A 22255-nucleotide genomic window follows, 5' to 3' on the forward strand; every position below is an offset into this window, starting at 1 on the left:
ATCCGTAGAACAACCTTAGTCGAACGGTCATGAAATATTTTAACAACCATAGTAGGTACTCGTATTTTCTTTATAACCACGTGTAGACGGTACTTCACGATCATTGATCTATAGACAATGGCCACATAAAGTGCCGACTTCAAGTGTTATTTGTTTTGCTATCAGAAGTAATTACTTCATTTTAATATAGCAGCTAATCCTTATGATACCTAATAGCTAACTGCGTGATAAAACTGATTTCAGTTTTGTATTGATTACGTTGTTCTCTGAGGTTTTTTATACGCCCACCTTTCTCAGAAAATAGCCTAGAGTGGTGATATCCTAGCGGGTAGGACCAAGATTTCACTATCGGGGGCCGAGTTCGAATCTTAGCACGCACCTCTAACTAAGTTATGTGCATATTGGATAGAAGCAGGCGTTACTTTGCGGAAATCCATAATAAACAAAATCATTTTAGTCTTAACAATTATTCATTGTAAAGTCATCATCTCCTGAGGATACTCCGGTTTCGGAGCGAAACGAGTATACGGATTGGAGAAATTATAAATTACACCATACAGATTCTCCTGCTGTTCGCGGTGTTTAACAAATTAAGCTTAATTTTCATAATAAGTTATGTGCGATTCAAGCAATTAAAATATCACTTGCTTCAACGGTGAAGGAAAACATTGTGAAGAATCCTGCATGTTGGGGGTTTAGAGGATTTTCTCAAAGGCATGTGGAGTTCACCAATCCGCACTGGGACAGCATGATGGACTACGGCCTACACCCCTTCTCATTGTGACAGGATACCTGTGCTTTGTAGTGGCCCGGTTATGGGTTATGATGATGTTGACTTTTTCTACGTCACATTGTTAGCTACTTGTTTCTGAAGGAGTGTAGCTGATTACTGCCTCCAAGGTTGCAACAGCCTCCTTGTGATGATACTTGATAACTAACTGCAAGATGAAGCCCCCAAATTTTCATAGGTCACAATTTATATATAAATTTATTAATTTATACTCTTTATTTGTCAACCACTCAGAAAAACGAGAAAATAAAAAAGAACAAGCACATGGAGAATGAAGCAGGATACAAAAGGCGGCCTTATCGCTAAGTAGCGATCTCTGACAGGCAACTTTAGGATTACGAAAACTAAAAAAAAAAAAACGGAATTTCTCCCTTATTTGGAAAGAAGAACCGGGGGATATGAGCGAGCGGGAAATCTCACGAAGAGATTAGACATTACCAAGAGATGCTGTTGGGGGTAAATGGGATGTCCACGGTAAATGGACTCGTACCTCGGTTTGAGTCAACATTTTGGAGGTTGTGAAAAGACTTTAGGTTAGAGAATGGTGTAAAAACTATAGATTTATCCAATGAGACAAGAAAAAGAGAGTCATTATACTTCTTTAAGCGGTTATGTTTTAAAATCTTTGTTAATTGAAGGCGAAACATATTTTTGTATTGATTGAAGTTAAGTTTAACACATGAATGTCTCATTTCCATCACAAAAACAAAGTTATTGTCTTACGTGGCAATGTACGTAGAAAATATGGTGGAACAAAACGATGTCTGTTTTATTAGTTACGCTTGACTTAAATTAAAATTTATTTAGCATTGAAATTGCTGAACAAAAAGATTATTTACTTGAGAGCGAAAGATTTACGACTTATTGAATTTTTACAAAATTATAAATTGGTAATATTAGCGTATCGTCTAAGAAGAGTGCACTGAATCTTTGTGGGGCGGAGTATTATGCTTTTATAACATGATACCGAAGGTAATATTAGATTTACCTTTTGCCTATGTTCAAAGAATGTAATTACATATGTACCAGTAGGTACATTTATTCGAGGTTCCTATATCATTGATGAATTTCTTAATGAAATGTTTGCTCCGCTCCGCTTATATCTCACACAAGCTAGAACAATTATTGTTAAATTGTAAAATCATGTTGGAAAAATGTTTCTTGCCGGCTTCTTCTCGGTAGAATCTACATTCTCAACCGGTGGTAGAGTCACTAACAGACATACTTGAAGACCGAATGGCGCAGTGGGCCGTGACCCTGTTTTCTGAGTCCAAGGCTATAGGTTCGATTCTTACAACTGTAAAATGTTTGTGTGATGAACACAATTTTTTGTGTGATGAAAACATTTTCGTGTTTTTCAGTAAGGCCTTGAAATAAATGAATTTTGAAAATTCAAATAATATAAGTAAATAGCCATTTATTTGCAATAATATTGCTATTAAACAAGGTATAAAATAGTTGCAGTACTTCATTATTATGTAAGTGAGTTCATATAAATTTAATTTAATTTACAATTGTAATTTTGTTTATTTTTAATTTTAAATTTTTTTTTTGATGATTCAATGTATTATAAAACACAAGTTAATTTAATTTAATAGCATGTTAGTTGTATTGGCTTATATTGAAAGATGCTGTGAAGACCTTTAATAACTCGAACATTTAATATGTAACCCAGTATATAGAAAATTAGAGTCAGTCTTAATGTTTGATACATGTACTGTTGGTTGTCCTTAATAAATAAATGAATACCTTAAATTGCCTTCCCGGGTCGCTTGTGACGAGTTGGTAGGCGATATCCTTGCAGCCTAAACTGAGGCACTCGTCCGGTACATCGACGTCGGCCTCCCAATTCCGTTCCGAGGTGTGCGCGTACATGCCCGCCGGTGACGCGTGCGTTACACGTGTGGTTGTCACAAAACCTGCTCACAGAAATAATAAAATTACAAATCCATACAACTACCATATAGTGAAATTTTTCAGTGACTGGGTGTTTATCAATATATTTTAAGTATTTATGTGTATTATATTCATAAAAATATTATCAGCTAGTATCCATAACACAAGCTTCGTTTACTTTGGGGCTAGATGGCGATGTGTGTATTCTCGTAGTACATTTATTTATTATTATTTTATTAATTTATTTACCTATGCCAATCATAAAAATTCATCATTCATTTTAGTCCCAACAACTACGCTTACTTTGCGGCAAGATGTCCATGGTGTTCTGTCGAAAATATATGTATTCATTGGTAGCTAGAAGTTCTTTAATGTAAGCAAACTTACGTTTAATAATCGTCGCTAGTCTATCGCATTAGTTAAGGCTAAATCATCCCAATTATATAGCCTAGTCGCTAAGGCTTCGGGTTTCCTTACGTGGAGACCGAGTTCAAGACCGAGCACCACCACCACAACCACGCACCAAGTTATGTGAGTTTTAATTAAACAATTTAAACAGCACTTGTGTGCTTGTGAAGTGTAACAATACGCACTCGGCCAGTGTGGAAGACTACGGCCTAAACACTTTTCATTCTGACAGGAGACCCGGGCACGCAGTGGGACGGTACACGGTTGATGATGATGATGATGTTGATGATGAAACAACCTTATAATATATTTGGCAAGCAAAAAAATAAGGCGTGAAAATCTGACTTCTACCTATACATACATGGGTTGACCGCTTGACAACATAAACAGTTACGAGCCCACTTCAGGTCTCGAATCTACTCCCACATTGAGAAGGGGTTAAGGCTGAAGTCCACCATGCTTGTCCAGTGCGGATTGGTGGACTCCACATACCTCTGAGAACATTTTTTCTTTTTTTTTTAAACAATAAGTACGGTTAACACCAATTACACTAATTAAATACATAGCAGATTAAAACGAGAACAAAAAAAAACGTACACAACAAAATAGTTTGTTTCTGAAACTCTTCAAATCTTTTAATTTGTTTTCATATAGATCTGCTATATGAAAACAAATTAAAAAAAAATCTAACTGAAATCGTAAACAGTTAGTGCTCAGATTGACAATGGTTGAAAACAATGCACCATTAAAATCTAAAGATAAAAAATACAATCAATTCTGTTTAAAGCAAACGTATTATCATTAATTTATTCGATGGCTTTAACCGGCAACAATACGTCAGTAATAAGGTATATTCAATGGCTTATGGCGTAAAAAGGTATATTATATGTAAAAAATTAAATTATTAAATTTATGTTGATAACACAGCTTATAATTTAAAGATTAAAAAGCTACAGTTAAATAACACTAATGGCCTAAACCATTCATTCATTGGGATTCACGTTTTTATCATTTTTGAAGTAATACTTCTTTTGGCGCATTGGGAAAAAATCATCATCATCATCATTTCGACCGATTGAAGTCCACTACTTTACATAGGTCTTTTGTAGAGAGTTCCAAAAGCCACGGTCGTGGGCCGCTTGTTTCCAGCGGCTCCCAGTGACTCGTTTGATGTCGTATGTCCACCGCGTTGGGAGCCTACCAATGCTGCGTTTACCTGTGCGGGATCGCCATGGCACCAAATGGGGAAAAATGATAAGAGTAAATTTTTACGATGCGCGCGCACTCCGTCACAAAAAACCGACACCCCGAAGGTATAGTCAACATTTTTTTTAAAAGTTTGAGAGTGTACACTTTCGATTGTCATAATTTAATTAATTCAATTGTACAAAAATCTCAAATTATAATGTTGAGTGAAACTTGGTTGTCCGATAATTAGATAACTAGATAATGCGTTATAATAAAACTTTCAATGTAAAATAAAATACCGTTTTCTATTGTTAAGCGAAAGATGAAATTTTATAAAAGATTATTATCTTGTTACGCCAAAGAAGTATAACTTCTAACGAGTGTTTTTTTTATTATTAGAGTTATGAGATAGCCCACCCGATGGTGTGGGTAAACCCATGTCCTATAAACAGCAACACTTCGCAGGTCATGCAAGGAACTTGGTTGAGGTGGTCGGTGTAATTACTGGACGGCTTAGTTTTATAGACATTGTTGCTCTGCTTATAGGAAATGGATTTTGCCGTACCACCAGCTTGGTACGTCGATTATAACAATAAAAAAACACATGAATTTTAAAGCAGCATTGGGACTATAATAGTGCTTCTCTGATAATGACGAGATATCAATTAAATTTATCATCCCAAATTATCTCGTCAACGATCAATGTCACGTAATTATCACGTGCTGCGATGTCATATTAATATCACGTGTACTTAATTACAAAAATACTACGTGTATAGGTGTAAACAATTCCACATGTACATATTAAATGGCTATTTAGTATCGAACCTTAACTTTGTTAAAACAGGAAAGTTGCAGAAAAAAATAACATCGTTTTCGCAATCTTGAATTTATGGGATATTTAAAATTCCGCTGTAATTTTATTAGCAACTAGCTGTTGCCCGCGACCCCGTCCGCGTTTTTTTTTATTTATAAAGCATCAAACAGTTTATTTGGGAGTGTAGTGCTACAGGCATTGTTAAGTTTTATTTTTAAAATCATTAAGTTTATCTTTAATAAGTCCTTTAATTTTTTAAACTCGAAATAACTTCTATATTGAATGTCCAATTAAAATAAATTAAAAATAATTTTTCTACTATAAACATACCCTTGATGACAAAACAATTTATTTAAATAAGAATAATTACTGCGGTACTAATGTAACCCACTATTATTTACACCGGCGATTTAATACAATTTTAAAACACAAAAGTTGTTATTGCGATTTAACTTTGATTGTTAAATATACTCTCATGTAGCCTTTTTTGTAGGTAAAAATGAGTACTTTTATCATGTAGTACATACTTTTTATGTACCTATAAATAATAGTTATCTCAGCACACGCCAAGTTATGAATTTTATGGCGAAATTTTGCTACTTTGTTTTACATTATTGCAATTTTCTTCTTAACCCTACTTTAATGCCTATTGGGCTGAGATGCGCGCCACGAGACAATTATGTCTACCCGTCATCCCACCTTATCTTTTAGCAAGAGGACGAGAAAATCACAGACATAACAGCGGTGGTGTCACTGAGCTAAGGTCTAACTAAAAGCAAGAAGTCGATGCCAATTCAAATGTAATCATTACCTTTTAAGTACATTCCTTGCTACCATATAATAGCGAACGGTATCCAACGTATAGAAAATCCTAGGATAAAGAAATCTTATGGAGGAAATGGCAATAGGACAACTTTTGAACTAAACAGATTAAAACAAAAAAAAATTGCTAAAAGACGGGACGTTGTGTGTGACGGAAGATCAGAATATGTTTTCACCACTCCTCGCCTTCCCAAAAGTGTCGTGCGAGCAGACTCGAAGGGGCTATAACGCAGAACGGGCCTAGACGTCTTCAGTGCTCAACTACCATCTAAGTACTGCGGTCACCAACACGTCTGCCCAGAGTGGTAATTATGAGCAAACCATGCGTTGGGTGAGGCCTTTCACGACGGTAGAACGACCGGTAGACTGAAGACTGTGGTATGACGAAAAAACTCCGCTATTTTAATTTATTTCTAAGGTAATGAACATAAAAAATATATACAACGTGTAAATGAAAACCGAAATAATATTTTACAGGCTGTAGAGGTACATTATTCACTTTCTCTAAGACTTATCTGTGAACCCGAAATGTTAATAGTCTTTGAGTAAACGATTGCCATAGTTTTTATTGAAAAAAAATAAGATACCGTCCTAACATCACATTCAATAGTAAAATCAAGAGAGTCCTGTCTCTTTATTAGGTACGCGTAGGTTTCGGTACTATGCACGTGTCGGTCTTTCATCTTCAATAGGGTTGTCAAAAATTTCACACTTAGAATGTTTTGAATTAGTTTGTATGGAAAATAAATATGCTTCTTTTGATTTAATATTATTAAAGAGTGATTCCTTATGAAATATACTTATGCAACCTTCAATTGTATTTCGTAATTCCGTTACACGTTGTATACAACTGAACGGCGAAGCATCTTCTATTTTTAAAGTCGGTTAAAAATATGCATTAATGCGTATTATTATGTGCATATGCTATGCATATTTTTGTACTTCCTTCTGAAATACACAATAAGGGTTCCATTTATGATTATAAATGACCCTTAAAACAATGTAAACGCTTAAAAATAATGGTATCTTAGTTTAAACTACGATAAGAATTGGCTCTACTATCTAGTATGTGTCAGGAGGGTAAATAAAGTTATAACTGTCACGAGCCCAAGGAATGTAAACAGAATAAAATAAAAAGGAAATTTTAATATCTAAGCAAAGTTAACTTATCAAATATTAGAATGAAACTACATAAAAATCATACTGTTTGTTCGTGAAAGGAATTAGTTACATGGTGACGGTGGAAGTCTGAAGGAAAAGCAAATAAGGTTTAATACCGAAGTCCTTCTCTGTTCTTAATTCAATTTGGTACATAAATACTTAGTTTGCATCCTGGAATTAGGCATAGGATATATTATATTGTTCCGTAAAAGCACCATTATTATCCTATAGGTATAAAATATACCTATTTAGTGCTTATTTATATTTTTATTTTAACAAATGTGTGATAATAAAGTTGTTTTTTTTTTGTAGTTTCGTTTATATATTTTAATGCGAAAAACCACGCTGACATTTCATGTAAATAAAAAAAATTGGTTGCCTGTAAAGTCGGTATACGGGCGAAAGTTTTACGTGACAACGACTTTGAGTGGTAAAATAATTTTAATGTGAATATTCATTCGTATAGTAGGAAGAAGGATGAAATAATAGTAACAATTAAAAACATTTATTTATACAAAGAATTATATTTAAAACATTAATTTATACAAAGAATCTCGCACTGAATTTCATATTAACAAAATTTTATTTTTACCTTTACACATACATACGTATTTATATACAAATATACATACAATAACTTGCAATACATTTGCGTACAATGAAACAGCGTTTACTACAAAGGGACGCGTGCCTTTCACTTTTTATGTCTGTCTCTCTCGCTCTTAGGCGGGCTAACCATGCCCGAGTGGAAGGGACGCGTGCCTCTCACTCGCTCTCATTGTGAGCGCATAACGTGAGCGGAGCGTAACGCAGTTTCTTGAAGTGTCACCCGGCAAACCAATTTATAAGACGTTGTCACGTCAAAAAAAACGTGAACATACTTCGATCACCCATAAGAGGTGACAGCCAGGTTAAGACTTTGGTCTTCCTGTTGGGCTCAGTTCGATCCCCGTTATGCACCTCTTTTTAAGTCATGTGCATTTTTAGTAATTAAATATCACTTTATTTAACGGTGAAGAAAAACATCGTGATGTAACCTGCATGTTTTATTAGATTACAGATTATTGTAGGTATACGTAGAATAAGCTAGTTTGTAAGGTACTTATTGTAGACCCAAAAGAGCTACATAGACACTTAAGTGACTCAGCTCTTTAAAAGAGATTAAAAAAAAAACCTGCATACTAAAGATTTTGTTATATTGTTGTTAAAGGCGTGTGGAGTCCACCAATCCGCACTGTGCCAGCCCGGTGGACTACGAACTTAACACCTTCTCACTGAGGGAGGAGAACCTGACCCTGGAGACCCTATAGTGGGCCAACAATGGGTCGATATGATGATGATGAGAGATTATCAACGCGAAATGCTTAACTACGTTTGGCTGAACCTCTGCGACAGTCTTAATCAGATTCGGGACCTTTAAAGCTTCCATGCATGCAAATCACTACACCACCCATACATCAGACTTGCGGTCTTGATCTTGTCGTATATATATATCTATCTCGTCTTTCCCTTGCGACTTCGCCCGCGTATACGTCAATTTTAAAAGATAGACATATGGTGTCGCAAACTTTTAAAGGAGAACAACTTTCTCATACATGATTTAATCGAAACTTTAACCGTTTACGTTACTCACGCTGCGGAAACTTTCAAAACGAAAAAAACCCGATTTTGAAACATCTGATCTGATTGATCTTAGCGTGATGATAAATAGCCTAAAGCCTTCCTCGATAAATGGGCTAAACTATTCAAATCGGATCAGAAGTTCCCGAGATCATCGCATTCAAGATAACAAACCATCATACTCTTTAGCTTTATCATCGAAAAATGCGATCACATTGCAAACCATTCCGTTGGAACTAGAGCTATAAGACTGCTTACCAACATCCAGTCCTTTGTCCAGCGCCCATTTCCCAATAGAAGGAGACCAGTTTCGTTTATACAGCTGTGAGTAGCAGGATCCTCTGGTGACGTTGCCGTCGAGTCCGATGACGCCATATTTGGTCTTCACTCCGGTCAGGTAGGAGGTGGCTGTACAGGCGGAGTCAGGTACTTGGGCATCGATGCAATATGTCTATAATAAATAAATTTTATATTAAAAAAACCCCTGACATTCAATACAGTGTACATTATTCTACTAGTGAAGCCCTTTTATTTGATACCCAAAGAGAGAATTGTGAAAAACAATTACATTCGGGTTGTGGTTATGGACATCTCGGATTTGATATTTGTTATATCGTATAGTATTCTACTAGTCAAACCCCTTCATTTGATACCCTTATTGAGGGGTTTGTGAAAAAATATGTGATCCGCCATTTTGTGGCTAAGAACTGTGAATTAGTCGTGAGTGTTGGTGACAAAATATAAAAATTGGCACACACAGGCACGTCCAACTTATAACACCCCGTGGTTATTAGAGGTCAAAAATACAAAATAAATACTGCTGGACTGTCAAATTATAAAAAAAAACTGTGCCACAAACGCACGCGTGGCCTTCTGTTTCCTTGAACGTGACATGGCCTACCGCCGTGGCCAGTCAACCACGAAACCTGTACATCTAATCATACTATCGGACGTTTCGCTTCACGGACTGCATTATAGCGTTAGTGTCCATTCAATAACAATCTTGATGAACCAGTCAGTTTAGCAGTGTTTTTTTAATAATTTATGTTTAACATTTACTAACACTTTGTTAGAGAACGTGGGGATAGGACTTCGAATAAAACTATTTTTCACTTTTTACATTTGACATATAATCGAGCAGAGTTTCTCCCTACAACTACTTCATATATCATGAATGCTTGAGAAGGTAATGCTTCTACTTTAATACGGCTCAGGTACCGTTTACAATGTTGACAACAAAACGAACCAATAATAATATTTTACTATATTAGTTTCCAGTAAGTTATTTCGCAAAATATATTTGAAAAACAAAAGTATTATTACGAATTATGTAAAGCAAAATAGAACTATAAAGGCAATTCTATATCAATGAATCTTGTATTAACGTCACAACATGTTTATGGCGTAGATACCTACGTATCAGCCAGGGGGGGCAACCGCTAAAAACTTTTTTATTTTATTCCATAATCATAACTAAGAAATTCAACGGGTAAATGAAAATTGATATAATATTTCACAGGCTTTAGAGGTAGGTATATTATATACTGTCTGTGTGTGAAACTGAAATCAAATAGTTTCGAGTAAATAGTTTTTTTTTGAAAGAAATCAAATACAGCCCTAAAATGCAAAATTATAATCATGTGACTCCTGCCACTTTATAAGGTACGCGTCGAGTAGCGTAGGTACTATGCGCGTGTCGGTCTTTTATCTTCAATAGGGTTGTCATAAGTATACACTTAGAATGTTTTGAATTCGTTTGTATGGAATAATAAATATGCTTCTTTTGGAACGCTAAAGCCCTTGGCAGTACGTCTTTGTTGGTAGGGTAGGTAAATAGCGACGGCCAATACCTCCCTAAAACTAGAGAACATTTTGGAAGTCTAAATTTACAAATCGTCTCTGCCGGGAATCGAACACGGGACCCCCCTCTTAAAGATCACAACGCGGTATCGCTGCGCTTGGGAGGTACACATAATATAGGTGGTGGGAAAAACCTAAGCTGGAATAGCATTCACTAATTAGTCCGCTACCATCTTTGACTTCATCATCGCGACTGGATAGAAGCAGGCGTTAATTTGCGGAATTCCACGATATATTATGAAAAATAAGCACACTTTTCGCGGAGTATAGCAAATGACGCTAAATTTTCATCACCGCACTTACTTGGTAGTAAGTGCGGTGATATTGCAGTCAAGGGCTTTCAAAGGAATAAAAAAATTAGGGCTCTGGTAAAAAAGAAGTTAAGCGTAAACCTATCAGAAATGTAAAAAGTGTCTGATTTCTCAATACAGTAACATTTTATAATAAATCAGTTAAGCGCGCTGAAATCAGAGTTTTTAACCTAACTGTTACAAGGAGACAGATCGTTGTTGCAAGTGTTTTTTTCATAGTTTTCATCACAATTATCATTCTTTAATAAATACAAACAATGGTGCCAATTCTCTTGGACAGAAATCTTTGAACTAAACTAAATTGGCATGTATAAAAACAGTACTATCCTTTTCCACGTAATAGAACAATAGTAAACAATGTTTAGTTATATTTGGGATCTTGCGTAAAAAAGAACTCCTATCGTTATCATTTTTAACTAAATCGGGTTGTACGCTTTGTAACCCACTTTTCTATGATGATTGCATGATGAAGATCATTGGATTCTTCTGTTAAACATTTCGCAATACTAGCCGGGAGTATATGGGCGCTGTCCTTTTACCTCGTAGAGTAGGTACGTCAACACGTCAGCCCAGATTCTTACCACTTGTTTCATCGGTGAAGGAAAACATCGTGAGGAAATCTGCATGCCTGAGAGTTTGCCCCTAATGTTCTCAACGGCGTGTAAAGTCCACCAATCCGCACTGGGCCTACATTGTTCTACTCATCAAGCAGTTTCATTTGATACCCATATTGTGGGAGTTGTGAAAAATAATCCGCCATTTTGTAGCGGCCATCTTGGACCCATTTTCATTAAAAACAGCTAAGAACACTTGCGACTAATTCACCTTTCAGTAAAAAAAAAAACAAAACCAAAATCGGTTTCCAGGCGAGATACAGTATAAGTGAATGACTCATACTGAAAGTAAAAATAAATAAAAGTATTTTAGACACAGGTATTACGTATATCTACCTACGTAGCGGTTCACCTACATAATTAAGACAGAGAAATAATTAGCATTCTAAAGAATTTCTTAATTAGCACGTGTATATTCTTGACGTAGCAATGCGTCTTAACCGTGAACATGGCGTGCAAATTTTAAACCAATCAAGGCTCGCGCTTGTTTAAGCAACACTTCTGTGATTGGTTACAACTTGAATGCAAATTAACGAGCCACAGCGGATGCTAACTGTACGTCCTGGCTCTGTCTGGCCTACACAGACATCATCATAACAATCGTCCATCGATTCAAAATTCTGCTGGATATAGGACGTTTAAAAGTACGTATCTAAACTGATGGACATAAGTCGGTATTGGACTTTCCGATTCCACGGTCTAGTGTCACTTACGTCCATCGACTTCACGCAATTTGTTTATATATCACCCGTCCATATAGTAAAGGTTTAACTTAAGTTCCGGCCATGGGACTAATCACGTTGCCATTTAAGGCTACATTATTCGGTGCAGGCTCGCGACATAGTCCTCTAAAACCGAAACGTCCATCAATCCTACGAGTTATGCCAAAGCCACTTTGCTTCGCCACACACTCTAAATTCGCTTCAGACAGTGTGCATGTAAGAACAACTCGATACGATTCAATAAATATTAGACCTTTTTTTAAAGGCTGGGCCTGGTCTTATCAACAAAAACGCTGTGTCCCTTGGATATATTAATCGAGCAATAATAGGCTGCTCTGATTTAATTATTGATACTAACCGGTTTGGACCATTAAACAATTGGTAACGAAAAGGGTATTTTTTAATATCCATTACACTACCACAAAATTTGGACCCAAATACCAACTAGCAGCATTTTTTAAATTAATGTTACTATTGGAGGTGGAGGACAAGCATAAATGTTAAACCCTGATTACAATGTCTAACCAAAAGCAAACTCTCAAAGATCAATAAACTGAAACAAGATTATGTAACCTAAGATAGGTAACAGAGTAGGGTAAAAAGTGATCCGATTACTCAACAGAGCAGAAATTTTGACAGAGCCATATTGTCTAACCGATCGCAGATTTACTAAGGAATCTTTAACTCCAAATTGGATAAACGAAATTATTCTATGATCACTCAAGTGAATAGAATATGCTAGAACGTCATTCATTTATTTTTACAATTATTTGTGCCAAAACATTCAAGTAGCAATATAAAACCAGACCAATTTCCTTTCCAACACACCACATTGACGCAATGTGGTTCTTCTTCATCCTCAACCTGTTAACGTCTCACAAATGAGCACAGGCTTCTTCTCTCAGAGGAAAGAAGGTTTCAACTCACCACACTTCTTCGATCTGCGTTGGTGGTTGTATTTTTACAGGTTAGTGTAAGGCTGTGGATCCCAACAGCCTAACATGATCTGGCCTGGACACCGCCAATTTTCCAAGTGGTACACAGTTTTTTTTTTAATCATAACATAATATCAGAAATATATGTATGTTGTACATACGAAGCTTTCATAGTATTTTCGTATATCGATTCAGTTGCAAGGAAGAGATCAATTCTAACTTCTATGCGGCTATATAAGGCCGCCAAATTGTACCTTCTACCTTAATTATTTCTGAATTTTCTGTATGTTCAATAAAAGTGTATTCATTCATTCATAACAAATTAAGTCTCTTTTTTTACTAGTTTAACACCGGTTTAATTAAAACCAAAACTTGATTCGTAGTAGAATATGCAGACCACGAGTTCAACGAGAGTGCAAACGACAATGCCTCGTCTGCATAGTCTATATACGTAATGAAAAAAATATGAAAACTTACCCTAGCTAACCCACTGACGGGGAACTTCTCAAAGTCAAGCACATTATCTTCTCCCAACTCTCTCTCCGACTGTCCAGCAAAGGTTCTCGCTGCCATAACCGTTGCCAAAGACATACCATCGCCGATGAACAATATACCATTCTTGGCTTTATTCTTGTTCAAGGTCTCCTTCAATTTGGAGTTTAAGACTTCCTGAGCGGATTTCCTCCAGAAGGAGCCGTGTTTTTCTTCTGCTGGTATGTAGGCTGGGTTCATCACTGTGTCCAGAACTTTCTTCGGTTTCGGTGTGGATACAACATCTTCTATAATAAAGATAAAAGGTTTTTATATTGTTGTCAGGATAGTAAAGGGTTCTTATAAGTGGGGATATTGAGACGATCTCCCTAGCGCAGTGGTGAGCATAGTGGTCTTATATGTGGGCGGTACCAGGTTCAATCCTTGGCAGTAGCGATTGAGAATTTATAATTTCTGAACTGTTCCTAGTCAGGTCTGGTGGGAAAACTTTGGCTGTTAGTTATCACCTCACCAAAAACACGTGCCGCTAAGCGATTTAGCATGCTGGTAAAGTGTTGCGTGGAAACCGATTAGGTGTATGGATGAGTCTTATATTATAAGAGCCATACACCTAAAAGGATAGCCGTTAACATATTAGACTACATTATCGCTTACAACTAGATGAGATTGCAGTCAAGAGATAAAATAATGTACATGCAAAATAAAATAATAAAAATGATTTAGATTGATGATAAAGTTTTCGTTTTTAAAATTGGCGGTGTGAACCCCCGCGTCTTGGAGAGCACGTCAAGCCGCCGGTCTCGGTTGTTTTCACTAACTTGTGACAAAAATCGTTGAAGCCCACCAACTCGTATTGGAGTAGCGCGGTGGGTCTGTGCTCTAAAATCGTCTCTCCTATGAGAGAAAAGGCTACGGGCGATAAATAAACACAATGTGTTATAATGATTGTGTCGTTATGTAGTTATATATGCAACTTTTGTATAATAAGGGGAACTAAAACACGAAAGTGGGTGTTGCGCAGAAGGGTTTACAGGGGTGTTATTGTGATATTTAGTACAACATTATATTATCTGTTCGGATGATATTATATACATTGGGTGTTTTTATGTCGGCAATAAGGTGACTGTTTTAGAATTTAAAGCATGGGATTAAATAACTAAAGGATAATTTTATAGCAGATATGTATAAAAATGATTTCGGACATAACATGCCGAATGTTAACACGACTGGTTCGAATAATGCTCAATGTGAAAGTTCAACTTTTATTTAGCAAACGGGGTCGTATAACGCGCCGAACGTTAACTTCGATTAATATTTCTTTTATGTGCTTTATTTCATTTAAAGCTTGTATACCTCTATAAAAATTCTGGGTGGTAGAGAAAGGTACCGTTAAAGATAATACAAGCTATCTTACAAAATTGTTATCAGCTGACCCATAACTTGGACTAGAGAAAGACTTGTTACCATAATACCGAAAAGGACGAGCATCCTAGTTTTTAAGCGATCCGGTACAATCAAACGATAACGGGGTACCTATTATTTTTTTTTTTAGTGTCTCATTGACATTATAAAATGATAGGATAAAATGAGGATGTTTGAAAATTATGTTCGAGAGCTTCTTTTAATAATAGTAATGTTTCAAAAATAATCAGATAGTTAATGGAAATCCATCGCCTCTAACAGAGCAAAACTTCGAAGGGCATGCATGGAACACGTCACACAGTGTCGCCCAGTGTCTATCCACCCGAGGCATAGGTGAAAGCTTCAATTGCCTTTAATTTCACCAGCTTTCATGCTCCTTAGATACAAACTTAGCGACGCTGATCGGTGGCGGAAATAAATATATCGGTATTATTTCCTCGGATGAACTTTGTCACAAAAATCTCTGCCACTACAATGGTTCCCAATAGATGACGCCACAATGGCTTTAAGAATGAAAAAAAGAAAAAAAAAATGATAAAAGGGCGTATACTGGGATCGAACTATTATCACTGACAGGTATATTACAGCTAATATACCTGATATAGTGCTAGTCGATCGATCGGTGCGCCGTGCAATAATTGTTGACATTACTATTCCACATGACGATAATCTGGTGAAAGCTGAAAAGGAAAAAGTATCTAAATACTTGGACCTTGCTCACGAGATTACCGCCATGTGGAATGTTGAGTCGACCGTTATTGTTTCGATCGTCGTTTCAGTCAATGGTCTTATCGCGAAAAGCTTTGACCAACATCTTAAGAAGCTTTCGCTTGGTTGTTTGATCAAGGGTCGGATACAGAAGGCAGTCCTTGAAACAGCGCGTATTGTGAGGAGGTTCCTCACTCTGGAGCCCTGACCGGTTGGTTGGGCATTCAAAAGCCCCGCAAGCGGAGGGTGGATGTTTTTTTTTATAAATTTTTAATAGTGTTTTTTATTTTATTTTTAAGCATTGTTAAGAATGTAAAAAAAAATGTAAAAGAATAAATGATAGATAAAAAGGGCGTATGATTATTTCAGCCTTGGTGGTATGCGAAGCCAGAGATTGCCTCCAAGAATCCAAACCTCGAAACAACTGAGCTATAGGATTATTCAAACCAACTTGCAGCCAATCAAAATTGCAAAGGTCATTTAAAAAGTAAACCGAAATTATAATTGAAATTCAAGTCTCACTTTTATTATTGAGGTTAAGGAAGACTGGATATGGCTGTATCTAAATGAGCAGAAAGTTCTTTGTGGACTGGTTTTCCTGTTAAGTGATACAAATTTTTTTTTTAATTTTTTTTTTAAATTTTAATTATCATCGGTACAAGCAGATGGCCCACCTGGAAAATCATCAAAGTCTAAGTATGGAAGAAAAATATTTACAAACTAAAATTAATATTTACAATAAATATAAGCCGTCTAAATGTTCACTTATGGGCATGGTACCCGAAATACTGGCGCCTTTGAATAGCTAGACTTAGCCGTTGGGCTAAATAAGCGCCAGCTCTTGGGTCACCAGACGTAAGGACCAATTTTTGTGACACTATGTTAATAAAATTTTTCGTGTCCGAAGACCAATGGCCCCAGAGTCTTAGACGCAAGCGCCGCAAAAACGTAGTCATTAAAAGTAAAGTCAAATATTTCTTTATTCAAATATGTACATAGATGGCACTTTTCATGTTTTCATTACAAACAAAATATGTTCATATAAATGAGTAGTGATGGCGATGAGATGAACAAATTTAGTCGGGTGTTTTTTTTTTTGTTATCACCATCTCACAATGTCATTTAAAATTATTAGAAGAGTCATTATTAAATCTATTAATTTTATTAATCTTGCGATAGCTAAATAATTATTGTTAAATTAAAATTCATTTAAAAGTAAAATACTTATATAAAAATACCCTTGATGGTAAAACTATTTATTTGAATAAGAATTAATACTGCGATTCTAATTGAACCCATTTTTGTTTCTAACAGCGATCTAATAAAATTTTAGAAGTTGTTATTGCATCGCAACTATGATAGTCACATATATTGCTTCGCAGACTTTTTTGTAGGTAATGAGTATTTTAATCATGTAGTACATTATTTTTATGCATCACCAATTTCTCAGCGCATGCCAAGTAATGAATTTTATAGGCAAAATTTTGCTACTTTTGCTTACATTATTGCAATTTTCTTAAGGAATACTTTTTTTGAAAATAAATTCTAGTCTGCGTGGACATCAGAATTGGGTCTAAAGCTTCGCTCGTCCACTATTTTCAATTTTCCCTCGGGAACTACTTGAGAAATCGGGATGAAAGGTAGCCTATGTTCTTTTCCATGTCAAAGGCTACATGCACGCCAAATTTCATCCAAATCCGTTCAGCCGTTTTTGCGTGATTGAGTAACAAACATCCACACTTTCACATATATAATATGAGTAGGATAGTAGGATGTTACTTAATGATAGTTCAGCTTTCTTTTGGTTAAAAAAATGGTTAACACCCGTCCTGTATTTTCGGAGCTAATTTGGCAGAAATAAAAAAAATCTTTCCTCTTTATAATAGTATAGAATTATAGATAGCAATAGTGTATAAGTATGTTACTTAGATAAAAAAATAAACAGTCTCACTTTTGCAAGGTTTTGTTTTAAATATGTTGCTAATAAAAGCCATATATTTAAACCTAAACCATATTTTAAACTGGACTATCAGTATCGATAGGAAATGCAATAGATTAAAATATAAGTAATGTTATAAATTATTTTACATAGTATTTTATCGTGTGGAAAAGAAATGTTTTTAATATTTCGTTTGTCACGTTTTATTGAGGTGAATCGTCACGTATCACGTTTAGTGTAAACTGTAAAGTAATTTGGTCACGCTCAAAATAATTGATTGTTATGTAAACGATATTAAGATTAAATAGAAATTGTTCGACATACTACTGATTATTAGTCGTATGTCTTAGTATATATAAATAAATATACTACGACAATTCACACTTCGCCACCTAGCCCCAAAGTAACCGTATCTTGTGTTATGGGTACTACCCATAGACCTCCCACCAGACCAGACCAGAGAAAATTCTGAAATTATAAATTCCCAAATGCCCCAACCGGGAATTGAACCCGGCACCTCCAACTTAAAACCTCACTGGCTCACCACTGAGCCTGGGAGGTTATCAAAATCAGAAAACGAGCTAAACGGTCTTACCGCTTAAAGCTATCGCCACCATACCACATTTATTTGTAAGGCCCTTGTAATTAAAACTAAGAGAGCCTTAAAAATATTTAAAATTGTAAAGTCCGGGCCTTGGACATTTGACTTTTCACCCGAAGTCAAAGTGCACTCCATTAACGCTTTAAAGAGACAAGATCTCATCTCAGAAGAGATCGAGAGAAGAAGAGTATCTCGTGTGGTCGTAAAGAGATAGAAATACATTTATAACGTTTATTTGGCTTTTAATAATTATCATTAAGGACTATACTTTTTTGCCGTCGTAATTATCTCTGTCTGTTTAAAGACTTTCGTCATCCGGTAGCTCTAATAGTAATTCGTAATGTCTGGATGCTAGAAAGTCTAGACATTATTATATCAGCCCGCTTCTGAAAAAGACAATCGAGATTTTAAATTGATTGTTCTTATCTTATCTTATCTTATATCTTTAAACGAGCAATTCTTGTATAAATATAATTGGAATCTCGGATGAAATTTAGTATACAGCGAGTTTAGGGGCGATACATTGATCTAGCTAGGATTCATGTACATTGGAATCTTGGAATCATTTATATTGGACATACGACTATTTTTTTAAGTCGACTCATTCGCGGACGAAATCGCGCGGGCCCGCTAATATTAGAAATAAGAGAACCTGTTCTTTAAATTCTCGATAATTTATATTACAATTTTTTTTGTATTTGAAAGGGGTTTGAATATATATAAATCTCCTGTCACGATGTTTGTCCGCGATGGACTCCTAAACTACTTAACCGATTTTAAATTAAATTGGCACACCGTGAGCAGTCTGGTCCAACTTAAGAGATAGGATAGCTTAGATCTTTAATTATAGTCGCAATTTTATTTTATTGCAAATTATTTGTCTATAATTAATTTACAGTCACATGTTATATATATGATGATATATATACTACTATACTCATTTAAGGCTTAGCGATACTGAATACTTTAAAAACAAAATCAAACGCAGACGAAGTCGCGGGCAACAGCTAGTCTCATTATACGAATAAGTATCTTATAAAGATGTTTGAAAGCAGAGGATAAATACATCCCTTCTAATATTATAAATGTCAATGTAAGTTTGTTTGTTACGCTTTCACGCAAAAACTACTTAACCGATCCTCATGAAACTTTGTACACATACTCTTGGAAGTGTTAGAAGTAATATAGGATACTTTTACTCCCGACATTAAGCTCGGTTCCTTTTGGAGAGGGGATGAGGGTTTGACGATTTTACACCATAACTCCGAAAAATTATAACCGATTTAAATAATTATTTTTGTACTATAGAGGTAATAATATGTGTTTAATTTTGCCCAAACTGTGGTTGGACAGAACTCCTCAGCGGACAGCAGCAAACCCCTCATTTAAGGCTTAGCGATACTGAATACTTTATTTTTTTTTTAGATCTAGGTACAACTAAATTTAATGCCACATCAAAAAACAAAATCAAACGCAGACGAAGTCGTGGGCATCAGCTAGTATATAATAAATATAAATATATTACGACAATACACACAGCGAACATCTAGCCCCAAAGTAAGCGTAGCTTGTGTTATGGGTACTGAGATAGCTTAAGAATATTTATGAATAGTATTTGTATCATCTACCCATTACCTTCCCATTCCAGGGCACGGGTCTACCCTCAAAATGAGAAGGGTTAAGGCCGTAGTCTACCACGCTGGCTAAGTGCGTTGGTGGTCTCAGGAATGCAGGTCTCCTCACGATGTTTTTCCTAACAGCAAGTGATATATATGTAATGTTTTTATTTAAGTGATGTTTATTAGAGTGTCTTGATAAGTATTAGTGTGTATTGTGTAATTGTTCGTAAGTAGGTATGTATATAATAATAATACACCCCACCAATCGGTTTCCCTTGGTTTTCCTAATCCTAAGGTTGCCTGAAAGAGGCCGCCCTTTGAATCCTACTTTTTAAGTTTATTTTTGTTGTGTCCATTGTTTTTTTTTCCTATTTGTGGTGTACAAATAAAGTGTATGTAAAAAAAAAAAATTAAATATCTTACATTAAAAAACGCACATAACTCCGAAAAGTCATTGGTGCGTGCCGGGGCTCGAACTCGGTCTCCACGTAAGGGAAACCGAAGCCTTACCCACTAGGCTATCACCGCTTATAACAGTGGCGTGCATAGAGGGTATGCACAGGGTATGCGGATGATATAAAATGAAGAGAATCTCCAGTACGAGTTATAAAAACTTAAGGGTAGGCACTGAAGAGCTATAAAAAGCCTACCTTTAAGTATTTATAACTCGTACTGGAGATTTTCCTCATACCCTGTGCATATTCTCTATGCACGCCACTGGCTTATAACATACATACTCGTAAATAATTTATATGCAGATAAATTCTAGCTGGGGAAATCGTACCCACAGTCTCGGACTAAGAAAGCAGGGTAAATGACCACTGCGCCAATCGGTAGTCAATACATGGATTTTTTTTTTATATTTAATATATTTGAATAGGACTGCGTAAGTTTTTGGTGTCCAAATGTTTTTTCTTTTTTTTTTTTTAATATATCACAAGTGCTTGACTGCAATCATACCCGATGGTAAGTGATGATGCAGCCTAAGATGAAGCGCGCTTGCCTAGGAGATGCCTATTCACTCTTGATTTGAAGATACCCAAATTATAGGTATCGGGAAACACGGAAGATGGGAGGGCATTCCAGGCCTTTGCGGTGCGGATCAGAAAGGAAGAAGCAAAACGCTCCGTACGTGTTGATGGTATTTCAGCAACGTAACGGTGCAGATTCTTTCGGTACCTCGCAGTTCGATGGTAGAAAGGAAAAATTGTATTTATCAGTGATATTGTATTTATCAGTATATTAATCAGTGAGTTTGGCCTGGTTAGGTTAGCTTTGAGCGTGGCTAGTTACCACCCTACCGACAAAGACGTGCCGCTAAGCGATTTAGTGTTCCGGTGCGTAGAAACAGATAAGGGGTATGACTACCATACTCCCTAACACGTTAGCCCGCTACCATCTTAGACTGCATTATCAATTACCATCAGGTGAGATTGCAGTCAAGATATATATAATTTGAAGAGGAACAAAATAAAAAAAGACGACCAAAGTTAGAAAAGATAGGGTTTTGTAAACGTGTTGATCATTTATTTTATATTTTTTATATCGAATTTACTATGAATTTGCATGACAATCTTTTCTACGGTAAGTAATTAACACCTACATTTCGTTCTATTTCGATTTTATCTCAAAATGAATTGAATTAGACTTATCAAGTTAGGCATGGTAAAGAGAAATTTTGGTACTTGCGTATCTACTATTTTAATTACATTGTTTTTTCCGGAGTTATCTTTAGACCCAGTTTTCGCGTAAACGACACTGTACTTAAAATTTCCATTTTCTAATTATTTTTTGTTTTCAGTATGTCTTTAGGTACAACTATTTCGATGACGGTAAAACATTATCTATCTATACTTATAATAAAACTGTGATTGGAAGATTTCTGTACATTTAATATATCTTGAAAATTTTGATTGGGAAATTTGAATTGGAAATTCTTTATAATCGATACTGAGTCCAAAACAGATTTTTATTTAATTTTTGTCTGTCTATCACGTGAAAACTACTGAACGGATTTACATGAAATTTGGAATAGTGGAAGCTGATATCAAACATATAGGATTCTTTTTATCCCGATAAAAGTTAAGTTCCTCCGGGCAATGGGATGAAATTTTTTATCAAGTTTACTTCATAGCTCCGTGAAATTTGAACTGATTTTAATAATTCTTTTTTTATTTGAAAGTGTACACTATCAATGTATTGTCTTATTTTAATAAGGATCTGTATAATATTGTCGGAGATAAAGGACCTAACTCCTCGTAAAAACAGCAAGTCGCAAGAATATGAATAGATATGATTATCATATGAAAGATTGAATGCATGCGTACCAT

The 22255-nt window shown here is 35.7% G+C and overlaps 1 protein-coding gene across 2 annotated transcripts in view; it reads right to left on the reverse strand.

The window, feature by feature from the left end:
* LOC120628559 (membrane-bound alkaline phosphatase-like) overlaps positions 1-22255 on the reverse strand; it is a 37967-nt gene that overhangs the window by 12547 nt on the left and 3165 nt on the right. For both annotated transcript variants that reach the window (XM_039896981.1, XM_039896980.1), the window contains exons 2-4: positions 13622-13923; positions 8961-9153; positions 2540-2709 (exon numbers count right to left, since the gene is read on the reverse strand). In XM_039896981.1, coding sequence (XP_039752915.1) covers positions 2540-2709; positions 8961-9153; positions 13622-13923 — 665 coding nt within the window. The remainder of the gene's footprint in view (positions 1-2539; positions 2710-8960; positions 9154-13621; positions 13924-22255) is intronic.

The sequence above is a fragment of the Pararge aegeria genome, chromosome 13, assembly GCF_905163445.1.
Source record: "Pararge aegeria chromosome 13, ilParAegt1.1, whole genome shotgun sequence".
NCBI lineage: Eukaryota > Metazoa > Arthropoda > Insecta > Lepidoptera > Nymphalidae > Pararge > Pararge aegeria.